General features: G+C 33.4%; 1 protein-coding gene across 1 annotated transcript in view; it reads right to left on the reverse strand.

Annotated features, from left to right (window-relative positions):
• The window catches only part of LOC137408118 (receptor-type tyrosine-protein phosphatase H-like), a 28,772-nt gene that overhangs the window by 411 nt on the left and 4,577 nt on the right, over positions 1-23,784 (reverse strand). Inside the window, exons 6-18 of the mRNA XM_068094507.1 lie at positions 19,365-19,484; positions 17,795-17,959; positions 16,837-16,955; positions 16,312-16,471; positions 13,349-13,477; positions 10,705-10,869; positions 10,218-10,393; positions 7,713-7,920; positions 6,858-7,021; positions 6,634-6,769; positions 5,659-5,764; positions 3,371-3,567; positions 1,757-1,813 (exon numbers count right to left, since the gene is read on the reverse strand). Of these exons, the coding sequence (XP_067950608.1) occupies positions 1,757-1,813; positions 3,371-3,567; positions 5,659-5,764; positions 6,634-6,769; positions 6,858-7,021; positions 7,713-7,920; positions 10,218-10,393; positions 10,705-10,869; positions 13,349-13,477; positions 16,312-16,471; positions 16,837-16,955; positions 17,795-17,959; positions 19,365-19,484 (1,902 nt within the window). The remainder of the gene's footprint in view (positions 1-1,756; positions 1,814-3,370; positions 3,568-5,658; positions 5,765-6,633; positions 6,770-6,857; positions 7,022-7,712; positions 7,921-10,217; positions 10,394-10,704; positions 10,870-13,348; positions 13,478-16,311; positions 16,472-16,836; positions 16,956-17,794; positions 17,960-19,364; positions 19,485-23,784) is intronic.

The raw sequence follows: 23,784 nt of genomic DNA on the forward strand, positions 1-23,784 counted from the left end.
AATGGGTAATGGTAACAAACACGAGCTAAGGCTATATCTGAGGTTTTACTGCTGGTTGCATCACTAAATGTATATTGATGCTAAAGTAAAACAAAGAGGTGTTAAAAGACTAAAATTTTGTGCAGTGACTATCACATTACAATCATTATATTACATAGGACACAGGAGCACACTGCCATGTAGCTCTATTATGTGTACTATATAGATTTCAAAGTGAAATCCATCATAGCTGACCTTCATGTGTAATGTAACTTTTTGGCAATAGTGTTGCTAGAAGATTAGACTGAGTAATTTTTAACATGAAAATTTAATCAATTCAAAAAAACCAAGTTGATCTCTAAACTGTCTGAATAATGGGTTAGAATAGTTTATAATAATTTTAATGGATTAAAAGTCTATTTTAAATGTCTGTACATTTATACTTTTATAAAAAGATACTTGGCTAAGTTGAGTTACGCTGTAAACAATATTTCTGTTGATGATATAAATCATTTTAGTAATAATGGAGTTTTATGAAAAGAAGGTTTGCATAAAAAAGTAAATGCAAAATTTATAAACAAGAAATGTTAGTTTTTATCACAGAAGCTAGTGTAGTGATTCTCAAATACAACACAAAGCTGGTACCAAGAAAGCTAAAATTTTTATCTACCGTGACACCTCTCTTTGAGCGCCGTGGCATTGTATTTCTAACTCTTTCCTTATAATGGCAGTCTATTAGAGGTGACATTTGAGTAGATAGTAGTACTTTATTTTTTGACTAGCTGATCAGAACTTTAGAACGCTTAATTTAAAACATTTAAAAGCTAAATGATGCTAATGTTGCCAATATTATTTGGTCGCCTTCTTTAAAGTTTTAAGGAAAACACCAAAAAACTTTGGAGTTATAAAACAAACTTTGACATTTCGTAACAATGGCTGCTACTTCTTCTCACACGTCTTGAAGGGTGTGCTCATTGTTCATCAATATACTTGTAGAATTTTCAGATAAACCTGACAACAAGAGATAGGATTTAGAGCTTAGTAAATACAAATCAGATTGTAGTTTTGTTATTTGTGACAATCAATCTCCTTGGAAACACCATCACTAAAAACTCGCAAACACTACAGCAATGATGAAATAATTAATTCCTGTTGGTGTAATCAAAGCACTATTATTACCGGTCTGTGGAAATTTTTCTACTGATAACTTTTCAAGCTTGGTTTGTAAAAGCCCAGCACAATGAGGGTCAAGGAGGCATGCAATAGAGGAGGCATGCAATAGAGGTGGCATTCAATAGAGGTGGCATGCAATAGAGGTGGCATTCAATAGAGGTGGCATGCAATAGAGGTGGCATTCAATAGAGGTGGCATTCAATAGAGGTGGCATGCAATAGAGGTGGCATTCAATAGAGGTGGCATGCAATAGAGGTGGCATGCAATAGAGGTGGCATGCAATAGAGGAGGCATGCAATAGAGGAGGCATGCAATAGAGGAGGCATGCAATAGATGAGGCATGCAATAGAGGAGGCATGCAATAGAGGAGGCATGCAATAGAGGAGGCATGCAATAGAGGAGGCATGCAATAGAGGTGGCATGCAATAGAGGTGGCATGCAATAGAGGTGGCATGCAATAGAGGTGGCATGCAATAGAGGTGGCATTTAAAATAGGTTTTACAGTATTTTAACAGATAGAGACAGTGTTTCATTAGCCTACAAACTAAACTAATAACAACAATAATGCTAAAATCTGTTGAGTTAAAAATATCCTACTTCTTACCTGCGGCAGAAGTTCTTACACGAATAACAGCAGGTAGACCTTCCTCTCTTCTCTCATCTACATTTATGTATGCAGTCAAATTAAATTCATAGAGTGTGTCCGATTGTAAATCAGAGACAGTATATTTGTTTTCTCTTTTGTTGAGATCAACAGGGACAACACTTCTAGAGGTAAGGTTGTATCTCAGTATGTACCCTCTGCAAATATATGGAAAGTGCATTCAAAAAATTTAGATACAAGACGATACATCCTATTGTAATTATTTTAAAACTATAGATTATAAAGTCAAATTCAATGCTATGCCCTAATTTTTTTGATGAAAGCTTTTTGTTTAAGGAGAAGGCATGCATCAAAGTTGGCACACTATCGGCATAATATAGTGCATGTAACTACAGGAAATTACGATCTACTATCTAATCTACTATCTAATCAAAGTAGTGAACATATTTTATTTCTTCTTCTTGATATATTCATTAGTATAATGGTTATAATAATAAAGATAGTACTAGGCCTACAGGTTGTTGTACCAACTACAAAAACAACTGTAAAGATTATAAAAGTTGCAGTGAGCAGCTCTTGATTTTATGAATTGCTAGTTATAAGTTATTTAATCTTTTACGTACCCAACATCTCTTCTTCTGGTCCAACTCAGATCTACTGACACTGATGAAATCCTGGTATATTTTAACCCTTGTGGAAAAACTGTAGAAAGAAAAAGACAATGTCGGTTTATGGCAGGAAACTTTCAACTTCATATTAAAAATGGACTCACACAAAATCTTTAGTAAATTTTATCAGAAAGAGTCAGTATTTTTCTATCAGTGCGATTGTTTTTGATGTTTCATGTGATCTGATTGTCAGGAATTTGTAATATTCAAACTGATAAAACTTGATAACAAATAAAACGCTCTGATGAATCAAAATTGTGAGCATGACGACTATAAATAAAAAAAGGCTTACAGAATAGAAAAGCGTAAAGCTTCAACTCAATAGCCCATATCAACCCTTTCTGTCATAACAACCAGTGACATCATTTTGCACATATTATTCCTCCAAGTTTTCTTATCACTATTGAGTTTTACCAGTTTTAATCTTAAAACATCTTGGCAATAAGATGACCTCAAACATCAAAAACAATCACAAATAATAAAAATCATGAATAACTTCTGATGAAATCTCCAAAGATTTTGTATAACTTAACCTTTAATTAGAAACTAGTTGCAAGCACAAATCGATATTCTTTCGAACAATATTTAGTTTTCAAAAGTATCCATATGTTGATGAGTAAAATGAGTGCTAAAATATATATGATATAAAAAAGGTGGTAAACTTGGACAGTTTTATTCACAAAGATTCCTTGGTGGTTTAGCGAGTATGTTAACATCAAAATGTTGCACCCTGAAGGAATAAAAAGTGATTTCTTTATTGTGGTACTAAAACAAATAACTGGTGACTATGACTCAGCTTGTATTTGAACACACTTTCTTCATATAAATTTTTGGTTTCACTATTTAATCTGTAATGGCTAAAATAGTCTACCGTGGTGAGAAAATTTTTCGATCAATTTTCTCCTGAAAAATATGAGAATTTCTATGGTTGTAATGTATAACTTACCTGCTGGTTTAGACATGACACTAATGCTAGCAGGTGAACCTTCAACACGCTGTCCATCTATCATCACATAGCCCGCTAACTTGAACACATAGGCACTGTTTGCCTTTTCCACGGACACAGTCACAGTTCTGCTATCCTTGGAGAGATTTTTAATGATAGATTCACCATTAGAGAGGTTGAATCTCAATATGTAGCCTCTACAATCACAACGTTCAACAGCAATTTGAAAGTAGATTCAAAATATACTCTTTAGATATTATAGATATTCGCTTGTAAAAACAAAAAGGTTAATGAGTTGACACACCACAAAAACAGGGATGAACTTAGGGACATTAAACAATAATGAAGTGAAGCAAATTACAGTTAGATGTATCAAATCATAGTTAGGTGTATCAAATCATAGTTAGGTGTATCAAATCATATTTAGGTGCATCAAATCATAGTTAGGTGTATCAAATCGTAGTTAGGTGTATCAAATCATAGTTAGGTGTATCAAATCATGGTTGGGTATATCAAATCATAGTTAGGTGTATCAAATCATAGTTAGATGTATCAAATCATATTTAGGTGCATCAAATCATAGTTAGGTGTATCAAATCGTAGTTAGGTGTATCAAATCATAGTTAGGTGTATCAAATCATGGTTGGGTATATCAAATCATAGTTAGGTGTATCAAATCATAGTTAGATGTATCAAATCATATTTAGGTGTATCAAATCATAGTTAGGTGTATCAAATCATGGTTGGGTATATCAAATCATAGTTAGGTGTATCAAATCATAGTTAGGTGTATCAAATCATAGTTAGGTGTATTAAATCATAGTTAAATGTGGCGGGTCTCAAACAAATCTAACAGGTCATAGGAAGTTATTCCACTTCATAGAAAGTATGCTCAAGTAGAAAAGCTCATGAAGGTGTAGGCAGGGGCTATTAATAGATCATTAAATTGACTTACTAAAATTAGGGAAATGATAAAAAATTAATATTCATCGTTAGTTTGCTCTTCGCAATTCCAACTTCAGCAAACATTCAATGTTAGTAGAGAATAGAAAAATAATCAAGTGAAACTTGTACTCAGTAGTAATAAACTATCTACTAGTTAACTATCTAATAACTATCTACTATCTAGTTTTAGCTGCCTTCCTTTATCAAATAAACCCATGCTGGCAGCCTTACATGGCAGCCTTTTACAACACCGTGTTTAACCTTGTCATGAAATAATAACATACATGTAGGTATAAATAGCAATACAGTTAGTTCAATTAAAGACAAGACTGTTTGCAGGCATGTGTTATCATGGCCATCTGTACATGTATAGCATGATTTAGGATTGCATATCATATACACAGTACATTAGATGCTCCTATAACCATACTTCCTATAACGTAGTTTCCTGATAATGTATTGAATTTATGTGAAGTTTTTGCTTCCTACTACAAAAAAATTCTATATAACATAAAGTGCTGAGGTGGACAAGTTCTCAAATTTGATTTGGATGTTAATTTATCTCGCCACAATTGCGAAAGAAAAATCGACGCGCTTATAACAATATATTTACATATTATATACAAGTACAACTTTTGCAATAATCTAGTTCATCGGGATAGATCATCAGATGTGTCAACAAAACAGAGAATAGAGTAGCTGACCAATTGTTCATGAATACAAAGGCAATCGATTGGTACAGGTGTTACAAGGCCGGTCAGCCAATGCAAATGTCACGAGTTGGAGTATCGTCAAAAATTCTCTTTTATCCTAACCTTAACTTCAGGATAGAAAACAACGATGAACAGGTACTACCACTTTTTAGTAAAATATGTTGTTGTTTTGCTTTATCAAAGACGTATAAAATATTTCTCATTAGTTTTACTTTGAAAAGTGAACATTGCTGTTTAGGTAAATAAGCAAATCATTGTAAACGAACGCCGAAGATGTGCGCTCCCCGTCCACTTATTGTTACCGCGATCACGGTCTATAAAACCTGTGAAATTGATCATAAAAAGGAGAAAAGTTGTCTTTGCAAACTACCTTAATAAAGCTGCCGTTACAGTACAGCCCAAACATTACAAAAGTTAAGTCAAGCTTTTTCCTCTTTGTATGCCCAAAGGCGTAAGTTTGTAAATATCTTGGAACGGAGTACACAATTTACATGTATTGTTTTGTTCTTATAATGTGAAATCCGTATAACATAAACATTCCTGGAACATTTTAGGAGATCCTACTCTATTGTAATTTTTTTATTAATAACTTCATTTGTTAGAAAAAGTTAACCAAGCTGATTTGCGCACCTGATCTCTCCATTTCTATGCTCTGGGGGAATCTCAGACCAGGTCAAAGTTATGTTCTGGGATTCCCAGCTGGTATTTTGGAAATTTGCTGGACCCACTGTTGGAGCTAAAATTAAAGAATTGATATTTAGAGGTTATCAGCTGATCACTAACTTGAACTAACTCTTCACTAACAAAAATAGAGTTATCTTCAATCTCAAACCTTGAATCTACATCCACTCATCAAGTGTCTGTGAAACAGTTCTGATGTAGTCCTTCTTACAGCAGCCTCAGGATACACATTTCTCATCATCAGTATAATTTCTACTCTGTTGGCCAGATTAAGACTCAATACAATTAGTTGGCCTGTGATAAATCCGATTATTTGCTTTAATTAAATGTGTGTGTTGTTATATCGTTACTCCTATCATGACTTCTCCTACAGTGTGTGTTGTTTCAGAGTAAGGGTTGATGTTGTTGAGTTGAAAAAATCCAGGTGACTCAAAAATTTGCTTAAGTAAAATGATATTCATACACAAAAATAAATTTCCCTTTACGCTTTTCACTCCACATTTTGCCTCTTCAACAAATCTCTCACAACAAATCGCAGTACCCAGACTATCTACAGGTGTGTTTAATTTTGTTCTGGTGTCTGGTTTGTTTATACATAATTATTAGATAATCACTGGTGAGAACAAACCAACATAACTTGATTAACATTGTTCCTTTAAAGCCATCCAGTAAAACATAAATGTTCAATAGTTGTGCAATTGTGCAATACACACTATTTTCATTGAATATTTAATAAAATGGAAATTACATGTAGGTTCCTCAGTTTTAATTTAACTTTAAATTTATGTTTAATTTAATTTAATTAGTTCCACAATGAGCTGCAATTGGTTGCACTTCAAAAAATCATTTTTATAGATAGATTTTTTCTGACTACCAACAAAAGCTTACTTAAAAGGTGCTACTACTAGTAAAGTGCAAACACACCAGACTGGAGAGTGATGACTGGTAGACTGATGACTTCTGGCCCCCACTTTACAAACCCAGTCTTTGCTCTGACTGATATGGTGTAACTAGTGTATGGTTTGATGTCTTTAGTTATGTTCAATTGAGTGTCATTAGTCTGGAAAGGAAAAATCAAAGTTCTAAAATGTCATTGAAGGCAAAGCTATATAGAAATGATAGATATAGCTAATAGCTATATAGCTTACATTAGAACTAAAGACTAGATTAGCACCCTCAACTTCATTATCACTCTCAAATACTTCGACACCGTACTCCCTGATGACTCCATTATCTTTACTTGGAGGTAGCCATTTAGCATACAGGATCCTAGCCTCAGTGTCTACGGTCAGATTTCTAACAGGTCCTGGAGCTGTAGGACATACAAAGAGAACTCTAGAAACACACATTTGAAGTGAGTAGAATCAAAGACATTAGTTATAACTGTTCGTCTATTTGAAGGGTAAGATTTTATAAGTTTGGCTGCTAAATTCAAGGATATATCTCTGCTTCTACTTTTTCCAAAACCTTTTATTTCTAAACTAGATGTAGAAATAGTCGCGCAATATTTAAAATTAAACCAAATCACAAGACATCAAAAGAATTTACTAGTAACTATACAGAAACCAGACTATTAGTCAACTTGAGGGTAACCCAGCTCTTAGCTGAGAAATTATAAAGTTAAAGTTGATCTGCCACCAAACCGTCAAAATTTCATAGAACTAATTGAGAAAATATCAGCATTTTTATCAAATATCAGAGAGATGACTAATTTCTTTTGTGCAGTAGAAGATTTTGTACAATATAGTCATTGGTGATCTTGTGACAACTACTACAACATTTAAAATGAGGGAGAGAAAAGTGAACCGAGTACAAAGACCTTAATAAGTATTAGACTGCTTAGCAGCTCAAAATAATTCTACTTACAACGATGATCTAATAACATTCAAATCATAACATTTCTTTATTTTTGTGAAAATATTAAAACACCCTTTAAAGTACGAAAATGCTAGAGAAGTAATTGCAAAGCGATTTTCGTAATGCTAACTAAATATTGTTGGTACCTGCTTCATTGGTCGTCAAAGATATATTATCAACTGAGGGAACTTTGGTGTTGATAGCAAAGATTTTAAATATATATTCTGTAAAAACTTTGAGACCAGTAAACTCATATGAGAATATGTCTGTACTGTCATAGCTCCAGTCAGGGTCCTGCTGTGAACACTGACTTGTCAAGTTGATAACAGTGGTGCTGTAGTCATATTCTCTTCTCTGGTAGACAAAAGGAAGGTAATTAGTGTGAACAAAATAAGAAATCATATAAATCAAAATTGGACTCACTGAAAGCTTCAGCTGGTAAGTAACTTGGTAAGGCATGAAAACAATCAGAAAGCAAAAGTACCGAACAGTTTATGAAATTATGCATAATCGTGTACGAAAGACAACTCCTTACATAAGAAGGATCTCGCCCAGTTGGTTGTATTATGTACAGTAATTAAGCAAATACTGTATATAATACAAGTTACGATGTTCCTGCTTTTTGATTTTTTTGTTCTTTAATGTTTTCCCCATCTCCATACAAAATATTTTTCGTCTTATGATATCAACAAAAAATTTTCTCAAACTTCAAATTTGGCAGTCAGTGCCCCAACTACATTGGAATAACAATTATGGCAATATATCATTTGCTAAAATCTATTAAACAGCAAATAAAAGAAAGGCAATACTCGATTTTGCTTATTTCAGCGTTATTCCTTATTAGTTTTTGCGCAACAAAACCGGAAAAACATCCTCCAAAAAATTTTAGTCGATTTAAAAGTTGTAGTTTGGTGAAATAGTTTAAAATAAAAACTAAAACTTTAAGCATGGGTTTAGTAAGCTAAAGTATTTTTAGTTAGATGCACCGTGTATGTTATATGTCTGTCTCAAAGTGAAGAACTCCTTACAGTTCATACGGCACATAGTACATTGTAGCACTACATTTTAATGCAGATCATAACCAATAAATACACTAAAGTTTTTGTATGTAACTATAGTTACTAAGGTTAACACAATTATTTTGTTACTAATTTTCAATATGTAAAGTATGTATATAAAAGGTTGATGATTTTTACCAAGGGGTCTTTGCAGTAGATATTTACCATGGGTTTCTACACCCTTCTATACAATTTTTTGTCTTACAATGCCAACAGTAGAACGAATTAAAATCGTATGGTGAGGGTTCCTTGTACTTTGATTTCAGGCATTAAAACAATAAAGTAGCCTTTAATACTGATTCATAAAGCATTTATTTATTGTTAAATATTATTTTGATAGTGTAGATTGGAGCATTAATTTTTAGACAAAATATGTTAAGTGTTAAAATACTGTCACACTGATGGGTTTCTCATTATTTTAACTCAACATTATATTGCTGTATAGCGTGTAATAAAGGTTAATCAAACTAGTGTTTAGTAAGTAAAATGTATACATACAAAGCTAATATGTTTCACACACTGAACTGCCTTATAGTTTAAAACTGTTATATGCTGGAGTAGATTTCCCATAATCCATTGTATTTAGTATAATTACTTTAGCAGTCTAAATATATTATAACCTACAATATAATTATTTAAAAGAACTACAAATAATTATATCAAATGCAAAACTAAACTAAATGTAAAAAGTTAGATTAATAGAGTGGTGATCAATAAGAGTTATTTTTATTCCTGCATCAACAATTGGAAGAGAAGAGTAGGCTTGGTTATTCAAAAGTTCAGAGGAAAAGGAGGGGAAAAAATACAAAAGATAGCCAGCTCCAACTTTTTTAATTAACGTTTAATAAGTATATACTTTCTACTGTTTTTATGTTATTTAAATTTGGAGAGATTGTTTCATTATTAGATACAATAGTAAATATTTAACTTCAACAAAGCCTTAAATTTAGATCTTCTAATGGTCTATGAACATCTAGCCTCTCAAACAAAAAGTATGAGCACAAAATTTCAACAAATTTTTAACCTTCAAATGCCGAACACAAAGTTTCGGCTAAAAACGTGGAAGACAATTGGACATAAGCTAATAATGCTTTTGATTTTAAAATTGATAGAAAAATAAGATTTGTGATGTGCTCGGGTTACATGATATTTTCACATATTTTCACATGATATTATTACATCACATCCTGTTATATCCTAATATAGGAAGATATCAAAATCTTTAAACTGTTTATAATAAAAAAAGAATTTTTCTATATTATTTCTTATTTTCAAATACAGTGTATATTGTTCATGAACAGCCTTTTGCAATAGAATCTAGTTGAAAATCAAGATTGGACCATACTTTAATACCATAATTTAGATATTGAAAAACTCTCTATTCTAGTTGAACTTTGGTCAGTAAACACAAATCTGCTAGTATTTCAATCTAACCAGTTCATAGCAGTAATTTATGGATTAAAAAATCAAGTTAGTATTTCTACAGGAGCAGACTCAATGTGTATCGGTGACAAGAAGAAAAACGAACAAATAAAGGAACATAGGTAATTATTGCAGTAATTAGGACTGACCATCTTAATCTTCCAAACATACCTGACAGTTGGTGCAATTGAAAAACACGCTCTGAGCGCAGCCACTCTCATCTTTTATGTACCTCTGTACAACGTATCCAATAATTACACCATTTGGTTGATCAGGTGGATTCCAACTTATGGTGATGGAGTCATTTGTTGATTTAACTATTCTCAAACCAACTACCTGGTCAGGATCTGTAAATAAGTGAGCCCTTAGCAGTACCTTAGATAGATGACTCGTAACAACATTTTATCTACTTACAGGCTGAATTGTAAAAGCTATAAGTGTACAGTTACATTACTCTTCAGAATATAAAAACTGGATACTTAGCTGACTGCTCAATAAGTCTACGACAGAAAATGATGATAAGAAGACAATCTTACTCTGCCAACTCTCAAGAGAATGTGCTTCTAGTGTCTAGTAGTTAAGGTTTGTTTGTACTTTCAGCTAATCAACAATTAAAATCTACTTTAATACGTTTTGCAGTGAGTAAAACAATACTTACTGAACTCATCGGTTCGTCCACTAGCGGTGATAAACTCACTAAACTTGTAACTACTAGCATTAGCAGCATCTTGAACTTGTGTTCCGACTGTGAAATTATACTCTGTGTCCACAGAAAGACTGCTGTATTTCAAGGTATAAACATCAGATTGATTCGTCAGGAATACTGTAACAGAGAAGATTCCTGATTTTTAGCCTGAGTTCTGTTAAGCTAATTCCTAAAGCATGGGAGACTAAGGCCATCATAGGTTGCAGATTATATTTAGGAGTTGTATTCACAAACTGGTGGAGGGACTGAGAACTATGTTAATACTACAGACAATGTGATTGAGTATACTTCTGGACTACAGTCCTATACCTCTACACATGAGATTAATGCATTCTGGAGCTGAGCTTCTAAGTCAATTTACTTGTGTCTCAAGAAGATATTTCTTATACAAAAAAGCTAGATGCAAACCAACCTGTTATCATACTATGAAAAAACCTAATGCTTCTAATAGTTATAATTCAGTACCTATGCTAACAGAGTAACAAATAACTATTTAGTTGGTATTATCTACAATATTATGTAACATTACTATGTACACTACTATACAGAGTTGTTACCTGGATAACGGTGGTCTGAGAGAGTCTTGAGAGCAACATGTTTGGTACACTAAACTTTTGTGACTCTGTGTAATAGAAACTTGAACTTAACTTAAATGAATTTAACTTACTGAACACAAACTTGAAGCTATGTTTTCATCTTTCACTAAACTTACTTCTAGTTTCCCATCATATCTTTTAGTATCTACTTCCAGTTATGAGCGGTTGCCTCGCGTTCACTGTAACTTTTAGCCAACCTGTTAAAACTGTTTTCATGCTGATTTGAGAAGTAAGACTGAGCGATGCTGTTCTCGAAAGCGTCCTCTCGTATATTTGGCCATATAGTGTAGTGGCCATCAAGAGGCCATTATTAATGGTCATCAATAAAGGCCATCAAGTGGCCATTATTTCTCAGAGGTTACTTGTATCTTTTGCAACTTTTGATCCCTGCTAGAAATTCAGCTCATATCTCAAGCTTTGTACATGTTGGGGCACTCATATTTAGAGATATTTGTAAAATTTTGTGATATTCACACTATAAAAACATATTTAGTATATCAGTTTACATGTTTAATATGTGAAGATTCATGTTTAGTATGCTAACTTACATATTTAGTATGCCAACTGACATGTTTAGTATTTGAAGATTCGTGTTTAGTATGTCAGTTCACATGTTTTATATGGCAAGGTTCATGTTTAGTTTGCTAATTTACATGTTTAGTATGTGAAAATTGTTGTTTAGTATGTCAAAATTCATGTTTGGTATGCTAACTTTAATGTTTTGTATTGCAAAACGCGCATGTTCGCTATTCCGTTGCGATCCTGTTTGATATGCCAATACACATGTTTGTTATTCAACTTTTATTTTATATGCGATCTCCTTTTTATTACATTTCGAAGAAATGCTCCTAAGTCAATCGCGCCCTTTTTACACGTAGCCCGCGGCCCATCGCTAAATAGTTGGCAAACTATTTAGCGTAAGTAGTCAGTAGTCGTAACTCAGTAAGTCGACGGATAACTTCCCCAATATATTAGAAATAAAAAGGCTGATGAAGAAATCCACGTCGTTGTTACTACAAAACAGAACAGCAACCTACAATACTCACTTGCTGAGGTAAAGAAAATCAGATGTAGAAAGTTGAGTCTTAATAGAATCTTGCCTTACCTTTTTTTCAAAGTCCAAGTAACTTGAATTTGAAAGATTTTTTTATTAAACGAACGAATGTGGCAAAGCTAGCTTCGGATGCACGCGGTGAGGAAATCTCGCTAGTGTCTTCGCTCTCCAGGGTCATCGATCGAAATTCTCCAAGTTTGCCAACTATTTAGCGATGGGCCGCGGGCTACGTGTAAAAAAGGGCGCGATTGACTTAGGAGCATTTCATCGAAATGTAATAAAAAGGAGATCGCATATAAAATAAAAGTTGAATAACAAACATGTGTATTGGCATATCAAACAGGATCGCAACGGAATAGCGAAAATGCGCGTTTCGCAATACAAAACATTAAAGTTAGCATACCAAACATGAATTTTGACATACTAAACAACAATCTTCACATACTAAACATGTAAATTAGCATACTAAACATGAACCTTGCCATATAAAACATGTGAACTGACATACTAAACACGAATCTTCAAATACTAAACATGTAAATTGGCATACTAAATATGTAAGTTAGCATACTAAACTTGAATCTTCACATATTAAACATGTAAACTGATATACTGAAAATATTTTTATAGTGTGAATATCACAAAATTTTACAAATGGCACTCCATAAGATATGAATGTTTAATGCAATGGTATCATACAAAGCTTTACTGGACAATATTACTAACTATCAATATTAACTTCAATAGATTGTGTAACACCAGATAAAATAATTCAAGTTTTTTGTGTGTTTAGCTTATAAGGTACGAAACATTTTGCTGAAATCAGATTGCATAAATACAGTCAATGCTTTTTTATAGCTTCTTTCCCTACATAAATTGCTAACAGAAATTACTGATCTACAACATACTAGAGATAAAAAGACCACAATGTTGTTAATAATCATACCCTGGCTACCAGGAGTATCAGGAAAGAGACTGTAGGTAAAGTTTTCATATCTGCCAGTAAAGTTCCAGGTAAATATAAGAGTGTCATGAGAAGGAGGCTTTAGAGTTAGTCCAGTTACTTCAGAGGGATCTGTAGGAAGAGGACCAATAACCTTATTAAAGTTACATTAACTCATACTAAACTCTTATCTAGAATGTATGAATATTCTTGTAACCCTGCAAGAAGATGATAAAGTAGAACTGCCAGAAGCCAGCCTGAAGTTGACCTTATGAACTCTTTACAAATAAAGAAATAACTGGTTTGTTTCTAAGTATGAGAAAACGTATTAGTAATTATCTAGTACCAACTGCCATGGTATTAACAATGTCCGTTCATTATTGGAGAACTCATGAGGTACTCTGGTTATAGTAGCATCTAGAGACAAGACCAAAAATAGTACCTACATACAAAGAAGAACAACACAATAAAACAAGTTTATCTAGATTATAAAAACTCATTTTAAAATCTCAAGTAGAAATCAGCAAAATGTTTGAGTAGCTTTAAATTTTGTACAGAGTAGATCTAGCTTTCCATAAAATGCCATCTGCAACTTCTCGGCAGAACATAATCAGAAACTGTCCAAGATTGTTGTGGTTGAGTGTATAGAGAAACATAGTTAGTGTTTAGTAGTGTTGTTTAGGACACCATCAGCTATTACTATAATGTAAACAAATATCATGACACACATAGATATCTCCTAAAAGCATCAACTGAAAGTGAAACACATTGTCTGCACATGCTACTTATATTTATATACACTGTGTGGATAGATCTCAAAGTTTGTTTTTGGTAGTCTTTGGCTCTTTGTCATCTCTGCGTCCAGTTATAGCTTTTAAAATCTAGCAGTGAAAATTTTGTGCAGCACTAGAATAGGACTCACAATGATTGTAATTGCAAGTGCATTTGCAAACACACGTATCTAACCACAAGGCTAAGCCATTTCTTATCATTATAACTACGTTATCTACAAGCTACTTACCGTGATTGCAGGTTACAAGATAAATGAGTATGTACTTTTTTTATAAATTAATATTACCATTTGTGTTTATTTTTCTTTGTAAATTTTTTTAAAAACTTTTTCAAAATCTATTACCAATTTTTTTATTTATAGCTTTTGAATGTGACATTTTAATTTTAAATGTACCGTTACAGTACAACTTTAACTGCGCAGTTTAAGTCTTCAATTTCCTATCTCAATTTGCAGTGTAGCAATTGTAAAAATAAATAATGTTCATATGAATATTTTCGAGTAGAAATTGCTTCTACATTCTCTTTTGCTTTGGTCAGGCAAAGTACCCTCGTTGGCTTCACTGATGTATTTAAGTTTGATATCTCATTCTTACGTTTGTGCCAGTATCAAGAGGTGCCAGTATCAATAAAGACATAGTGAATGAAGGTTTTTGGTGACTTACATTTCTATTTGATGGACCTAATCTTTAATGAATGCACATTCGGAGAAAGATTCCTTTAAAGGAATAATTCTATGTATTTTTCAGTACTATAAATAGTCAGGTCAAATAAACTGTAAAGAAGACATGCTTGTAATACTGTACCTTTCTATAAGACATAAGATAACAAGGCAAATGATAATAATGTGACAGGCAGATGGCAACTGAAAGATGTCAGGCTGGATGATGCTAAGTAAAATTTCTACAAGTTTTTATTTTTGTTTCCATGTGTCTTGTAAACATTGATTATTTATGCATACAAAAGTATAACTATTCCAATTTGACGATTACAAAAAAAGAACTAACGAATGACATGAATTACGACACCAATTTACCAAAATATAGTCTCTGATAGCAAGAAGAAAACTGCTAAACAGTGTCGCTCAATCCGCATTAAAACTATTTCCAAAATGTCGGACACGTGACGGGCAACAATGCAATCTTTTTATTAAATGAATACGAGTCCTTTTAGAGTTCAAATAGCAATAAGCAAATGATGTTGCATTGACTGAGATTTTTTATTAGACTATTGTACCTTAGCAACACAGTTTGAAATTGTCTCGACTCATCATAACACTGCAAAGCATAAATGCGATGAGAGGGCAACTCTCAATTATAAAACCAAAGTTTTGCAAAATCATCCATTCTTTGGCTCAGTCTTTCTCTGTTCATGGAATGCTTTATATTTTTTGAAATAACTTTGAATATTAGACTTCATCAAAACATATTTTTGTCTTACACTCAGTATCCGTATAAGTTTCACTATATCTGGCTGCAGTTTCTCATAGTTTTATATGCTAATTGCAATTCTTGGTTTCAAGCTAGCTGCATTTGACAGATTTCCATTTTGCCACAAATGGGTCAATTTCTTTTTTGTGATATTACTACAACGGATTGCAAAAATTTTACGTATGCCACTCACTCCTAGATTTACTTGATGTAATTTTAGTTGCCTCATCGGAAACCAGTATTCTCATCAAGGCGTCAAACGTAAAACATAGACTCGGTTCTCACTAAGCTTACATCAACCATTGCACAGATACGCATTGGAATATGATGTGTTTATAAATCTACTAGCTTCAGTTTTGCCATTTAATACTTGTACACATTTTAACAATTTGTGTTTTATCGTACCACCATGCTAAATCATTATTAACCTATGTGTACTATGTGGATTAAACTTCATTAAAATATCCTCTTCCCTCGACGCGCAATTACTAATTATGGCACATCGATGGAGACTTTTTGGACTTTGCTACGCATATAATGCTATGCACATGATGTGTACAGACTACGTTTGGACACGCATCGTAATACTGTCGCAAATAATGCTCCATAAAATCTTTGTTTGAAATATCGAAACTCAGTTACGTAGATAAATATTGACAGATGATCGACTCGGACCACAAGACTTCATGAGAGATTGTAAGTAGTGACAATGGAATGAAATGCTACTATAGAAAGTTAATGACTTACAAGCTGTGTATGAGATCACATTGCTTGGTGAGCTCAGAGCACCAGAGTCGCTGAGTGATGCTACAGAGAAGTCATAGCTGAAACCTGGCTCAAGTGTAGACACAGTGAGAGTTGTAGTTGTGCTATCTTTAGTATCTGCGTAGTTGCTCTGTGCTCCATTCTGTAGTTGTATAATATAGGTTACTTAGAATCATTAGAGTGGCACTTACTGTACTGATGCAACAGATTATATAACAAATGAATTAAACCATGAGCTATGTGAAAAGATGTATATGTGTTGCTAGGTAACTCTCACAATGGAACAAATGTAAAATTATCAAGGAGGGTTATCCCTCGAGAGTTATTTGCTCACATGCAGATTTCCATGCATATCTTCATAAGCCAATGAAATTCAAGATATGATAGCACAGCTTTCCCTGACTAATAGGAAATACATGTAAGTTTTGTTCAGAGCCACCATTCTCTAGCAACATAGACCAACCAAATTCATAGTGTGAAACCACAGTCGGAAACTGGCAAGCTAACCGTAGCATTCCAGTAGAGTCTATAGGAATGCAGCACAACGTTCAGAGGGGCATTCCATCGTAATGTTAAATTATCTCTGTTCTCATCAATATTATGAAGATTTGATGGACTGGCGGCATCTGTAGAATACAAACATGTTGGTAAGCAAACAAAAAGAGACAGTAAAAAATGTAAAAAACAGAAATATGAAAATGAAAATTACTGTTGAACAACATGCAATTATATCAATGTACTCATCGAGAGCATTCATGAAAAACACCTTCAAATAGTAGGGTTCACTCTCAGTATCGGTATTGAGCAAGTCAAGTAAATCTGTTGAGAGATAGTGGCACACATCAAAGAGGAGACAAATCCTGCACATGTCTGTACACAACGAGAAGCAAGGTATGGCTGAACCTAATTGTGTTACATGACCGCATTACAAATAGAGTGTAACTTATTACTTTCCATAGAGTATGGATCCATAGAGTATGGATCAAAAGCTATTGACTATGGAAGTGTATATGCACGGTGCAAACATTATTGTAAGTTTTAGACACGGAGCTAAACTGGTCTAAACTGTTCGTTTTAAGGTACAAACAATTAATAGACTCATTTGCTATTAGATCCTAAAGTTCGAAATGAGCATATGTATGATAGAGATTCTAAAAAGGGTCATAGTAATCACAAACCCTTTACATAAACCTTAACTTCAAAATATCAAATGTCAACAACTTTGGCAACAACTCAGAATCGGAGGGCCATTTTGTAAACAACTGCTATAATGGGCTAAATCAACTGATTTGGAGTTAGCCCGATGAGATCCTTATGCACACGTCATTTTTATATACAAACTAAACCTACTCTCCTATCTACATGTACTTACTCATCTTTGTAGACTTACTAAACTTATTACCTTATGTACATCTACATACCTTTATATACATACTAAGCTTAATTCCTTTTAACATGTACATACCCATATTGATTGCCACAGAAGCTCCATCACTGTAAACCTTAGAGACCGCAGGACCAGATTCTGCCCTCAATGTGAAGCTGTATGTCTGACCAAGTGTTGCTCCAAAAAGGGTGATTGTTGTTGAGTTTTCACTACCGACTGGTTTCCATATACTATTGCAGCCATCTAGAACAACTTCATTATCAAAACCAAAACTGTGTTCACATTTGTACTCACCCTTTTTATTAATAACTGAATGTGTTTTCTAGTCTAATCTTGTTTTGTCAGAATCTCAAATCTAAGACAATTAGCATTTTGCAAGCACTTTTTGCTGCTTCATTCTGATTGGTTAACCAATCCATTTCCGATATTTTCAGTTTATTTATTAATATTCAGTGTTTTAACAAAAATGTACTCAAAAACAAATAAATTTTCTAATAGCCATAAGTAGAATATAGCAATCAAAATAAAACAGAATAGTCAATTTGTCAATTTTGGAAACATTCAAAAATTCAACATGTGTTTTTAATATTTACTCTAAAAAAATTCAATTAGAGTATCTACAATATCATTTGCCCAAAAAACTTTTGTCTCTTTATGCCCAAAAGCAAAGAACATTCAAATAATTAATGAGATCTTTCAACTAACTAAAGGTAAATAGTAGGCGCTCCTACAGAGTAAATAATCCATTCCAGTAATGTTTACATAATATGGTATTTTCATTATACAAACAGTAAAATACACTTAAAATGCCTACTTTGTTCCAAAATCTTTTCAAACTCACCCCTTTGGCCATACAAAAAGAAAAACTTTATTTTACAGTTTGTGAGATGTACCGTAACTGCAGTATTATTGATTAGCATCGACAACTTGTTTCTTTTTTCTGACCGACTTCACTGGTTTTATAGACCATGATGGCATAAATTTTTCAATAAGTTGATTGGAAGCACACATTTTTGTTGTTCATTTACAATGATTTGCTTATTTATACTGTGCAGCATGATCTATTCTGCAAAGTAAAGCTAATCACAAATATTTTATACGTCTTCAATAAGGCAAAACAAGAAAATATTTTTACTATAAAAAGCAGTTTTACCTGTTCATCGTCTATTGCTATCCAGTGGTCAAGGCTAGGATAAAGATAATTTTCTATGATACTCCAACTCGTGACAATAAGACTGGTAGACCGACACTGTAACACTTACACTCATCGATTCCCTTTGTATTTATGAACAATTGCGTAGCTATCCTATTCGCCTTTCTGCCGACACATTTAACGATCTATTACAACAGACTAGAATGTCATGAAAGTTATATATAATAAATAGTACGCTAATCGCACGGCGTTCTTTCTTCCGCAAGTGCGGCAAAATAAACTAAAATTCAAATAGATTTTGAAAACTCCCGCAACTTGACACTTAACGTTGTATAGAATTTTTTACGTAGTAGAAAGCAAAACTTCACCTAAGTTTTTTACGTTGTCTGAAATTTACGTTATAGGAGGTATACGTTAAAGGAACGTCTACTGTATAGGCAGAATTGATAGTGTATATAAATGAATTAGCCAGATAAGTTATACAGATATACAAACCGATAGATGGGCTGCAACGGAGGGAGAAGCCTGAGGTAACATGACCAGTTGGATAGCTCCAGCTAAGAGTTATGTTCTGACCATTTGCACTAGCTCGAAATGATGTTGGATCAGATGGCTCTATAAAAAGGTTGACAACAGAACACTAAACAAACAGTAAACTGAATGGTTAAAATAATGCTTCCTGTAGTCTGGTTAAAAGACATTGAAGTCATGCTGGATTTTAGAAAGTTCATGCAATGAAAAGCTAGAGATAAAGCAATAACATAAAATGTTGTTCATTTTTTAATGCCTATAGTACACATTTTAAGATCCTTTCAATATGGGAACCACTTATCAGTAAACACTACTATTGTTATATGACTTTGTAATTTAACCATTTCAGATAAGTCTGTTAGATTCTAAAGAATCTTACGAGTTGCTCTGGCAGCCATCAACATGCATGGTTAGTAAACGCAAGCCTCACGGCCATTCATCCTATGAATTAATGGCTAAAATATTTTTAACACACTTAGACATTAAGCAAATGACAAAAAGGTTACAACAAAATTAGCACAAGTTTTAGCACCTGTACTAGGTTATCCCGACACTGCTGGTGCTTTTAAACATCTCCAAAGGGTGATGTATCATTACCAAATATGGTCACCCCTGTATCATGTCACGACTAAAGATCCAAAACTGTTCTTAACCAATGACTGAACTATTTTAACAAAAAGGTGGCTCACTTTAGGGCCATCCTTGCAATATATGCCATTAGCAGCCTAACGATCTGAATCAGTCAGTTTTAGAAAAGATGTTTAAATGAGTTTATGGCGGAGGACACTGAACATGTTGACTACGTAACAGTCATGATGAGGTCATTAATGCTCAAACCAGACAAGAAACATGTGATTTTTTGATTTGCATGTAATTGAATGAAAATTATGGTCTGATTTTGTAGAATCGCATAAGATCAGATAACTGAAAAAAAAAATTTCAACATTAAAATTGCAGATTTAGAAGAAAACCAAGCAGTTAAAAAAACAAGTCAACATTAAAATAGACAGCTCTAGACAAAAACATGGCACACCGTAGCAGCATGCTGAAAGTAGTCAACCATTTTACAGTAAATAAGTTGGACACTATAATAAATTGAGTTGTTTAAACAAGCAACAATTGTGTCATCAGAACAAAGCTTGAACAGTGCATTCTTCAAAATCAACATTTCAACGAAGAAATCAGCAATAAATGGTGTAAAAATTACTAAAAAACGTTAGTGGCATGTCCATCAATAGTGCACTCAAGTTGTCTACCCTTGAACAATAGCAATAAAGTTAAGGCTGGTTTTCCAAATTGCAGAGATGAGTGTAAACTTCTTTTAAATAATCTTTTTTTAAGTAGAATACAAAAAATAAACCCAATTTTAGAGTACAAAATAACAAAAGAACAAGATAACATGAAAATGTCAAAAGCGATATAAGAACACTGTTTTATATATTAGAGAAGGCTCTTGATTACCAATATATGGCAAAATCAAGATCTGTGACAAACTCACAAAGCAAGAGCAAATAAGAACCAGTATATAGATGAGAATATTCCAGCAACAAGAGAAAGAAAAAAACTGACACTGATGTACAGATATGATTACAATGTCAGGCTTATAGCTAGTGACTTTGCTTGGCTATTATTTAAGCCATGCATCTGATGTGAAGTTATTACAGGCAATACCTAGTGTGATGCAAAGTGGCATGGCAAGTCTCAAGTAGGTTAGTCTACTAGTCACTACAGTCATGAAAATGTATGTCTACCCAGGCAACAGTCCAATCATTTTAGCATCATTAGCAGGGGCATAAGTTCTTGTTTGCATAAACTATGATGCCATAATTTCTACAGTATCCCAAATTCTGTACTATTTATTAGACCAAGTCATCAACATAAGTTATTATTGTTATTATTATGATTGTGCAATAGGAGAGTCATTGAAATAATGATTAAAATATGTGCTGTTAAAATATTTGTCCGATCAAGTTGCAAAAAAGTGAGTGAAACTTATGTTATGTTATGTTATGAGACTTAAGATTCAAAGTGCCGCTAGCCTACCTAGCAATAACAGTGCATTGCAACTAACGTACACAGAAACTAGACAAAGAATCAGTGTTCATTTTGACGAATGCCCTATTTTTAACCTACCATAGCCAGAGGCTGATTTAAGGCTGTATAACCTACTGTAGGACCTAGTGTATAACAAACTTGTCAATTATTGAAAATGTCAAAAGGTCTTGTTGAGCTACACAAGTAATTTAGGAAACATTTGAGAACTTAAGCAAATGTGCAGAAATGTCCCGAGGCAAAGAGATAAGCCTATAAATTTGGGCTTAAACCACTGCAAAGTTATTTCAAAGTTTTCTGCAACACGAGACATTTACCAGTTTTAACTGAATAAAAACATTGGAGTTTAAGTATATAAAGCTTCATTTGCTTATTTAAAGTGCTCTCAAATTCTTGATAAAGTGATAGATATGTACATGTATAAAGTTATAAAGTTTTTTGGTTCTGGGGATTTTCAGCACGGCAACCGCAATTCAAAGATAACATATGACGCATTGTTTAAAGATTTTTCATAACTTTCATGCCCCTGTACCTGTAATATTTGTTAGGCATTCTAGAAGGGCTAACCCTGAAGCACACTGGAGGCAAGCAAATTGTTAGTACTACTGTTAGCCTTGCAATGAGTGGTGAAGACCAACAACACAATAAAGATCAAAACTTAGAGAGACCCTATTTATCTGGTAACTGTGCATCTTATGTCAGTAAATTGCACATACAACGCATGAGCAACCCACATACAGGGTACTAGCAATGCACATACGTTGTGGATGCAACGCCGACACAAGTAATTAACAACGTATGAAGACAGCAATTAACAGTGTTGAAGACCAACAGCACGCTGAAGAGCAAAACCTACAGAAATATCATTCAGGATAAAATTTCACTAAATTTTAATAAATTTTATCAAAAAGTACCAGTATTTTTCTATCATTTGCGATGTTTTTATGCTCCAAAATAAAAATTAACATAACTTGATTACGGTTAAAATGCTCAGATTAAGTGAAAGTGTTATTATGATGTCTATAAGTTGCAAAGGGCTGACAGAATAGAGAGGGATAATATTGCAACTTGAACACAAGAGCTGGTATCAACTATAGCAACAATAACTAGCTGGGTCAATTTTCATGTATTTTTTTATTTTAACAGCAATCACGTTTTGTTGATTTTCATCTTGAATCATATTGTCAGTCAGATCATCTCACACATGAAAATAATTGCAAATGATAAAAAAATACCTACATGTATAATGCATACATTCTGACAAAAAGATTGAAACATTGGCAGTGCCGTTGCAGCTGGTCTCAGCTGAAAGATGCATATTGGCAAGAGCTCTGTACTCATGTGCAAAGATATTAACATTGATAATAAATAACAACTCAGTCATGATTTGAAAGAGATTTGCAAATGCTGTCAAAAAAGCTATTCAAATTTAAAAAACAAAATGCCTGACACTAACTATTGTTCAGAACCAATGAGGTTAGATCAATTTTAGCATAAATACTTTTCTCAAAAACCAGACAAAGATTTTAATGAAACACCCGAGAAATTATAAAAGATCAAGGTACTCCCAAAACTGTTAACATTTACAAAGTATTTCATAAGACACAGAGTGAGGCATATACAGCAGTCAGCCAATTGGTTGTCTCTCAGTGAGGAAGAACTCTTGGCACACACGGGCTACGAAGTCAGAAATTTCAAGTATTTACAGCCATGAAAGTACTGAAAAGCTTTAACACATAGCAAAACGAATATGGCCACCTTATCTATATAAAGTATAATACTAGTTACTGTACTCTGCTAGTCATGTTAAGGGTAATGAAACATACCGTCAGATAAATCACTAAACATGAACAACAGTATGTAAAAGGTGGAGACAGACTGCATATAATTATCTCTGATGAGGTGTAAGAACGTGTAGCCTACCAAACACCTAATTACACTAGCGTACACAGAAGGTGTTTAACATCCAAATGGTCTAGTTTTTAGAACATCCTAGTCCAGTCACAGCACACACTGCAAGTATCTAGCAAGTTGTCATATCTACTGTGATAAATGCAGTATAAAAAACATAAGAAAAACTAAAGGCAGTAGCATGGTTTAAGATTTTACATAAAAATATACCATAACAACATATCTCATAATACATTCTATTATGTCATATAAAAAGAGAATGAACCAATGGGAGCTAATGTAGATGATGATAAGAAAGAGGAGCAGGAAAATGGAATACTACATGACTATATGATAAGGTTACTACATATCATTGTGAGAGGGGCAGATGTCTGACTTGGACTAGATTTAACACCATTGCTAGATACAACAGTAGTAAAGG

The sequence above is a fragment of the Watersipora subatra genome, chromosome 11, assembly GCF_963576615.1.
Source record: "Watersipora subatra chromosome 11, tzWatSuba1.1, whole genome shotgun sequence".
Taxonomy (NCBI): Eukaryota; Metazoa; Bryozoa; class Gymnolaemata; order Cheilostomatida; family Watersiporidae; genus Watersipora; species Watersipora subatra.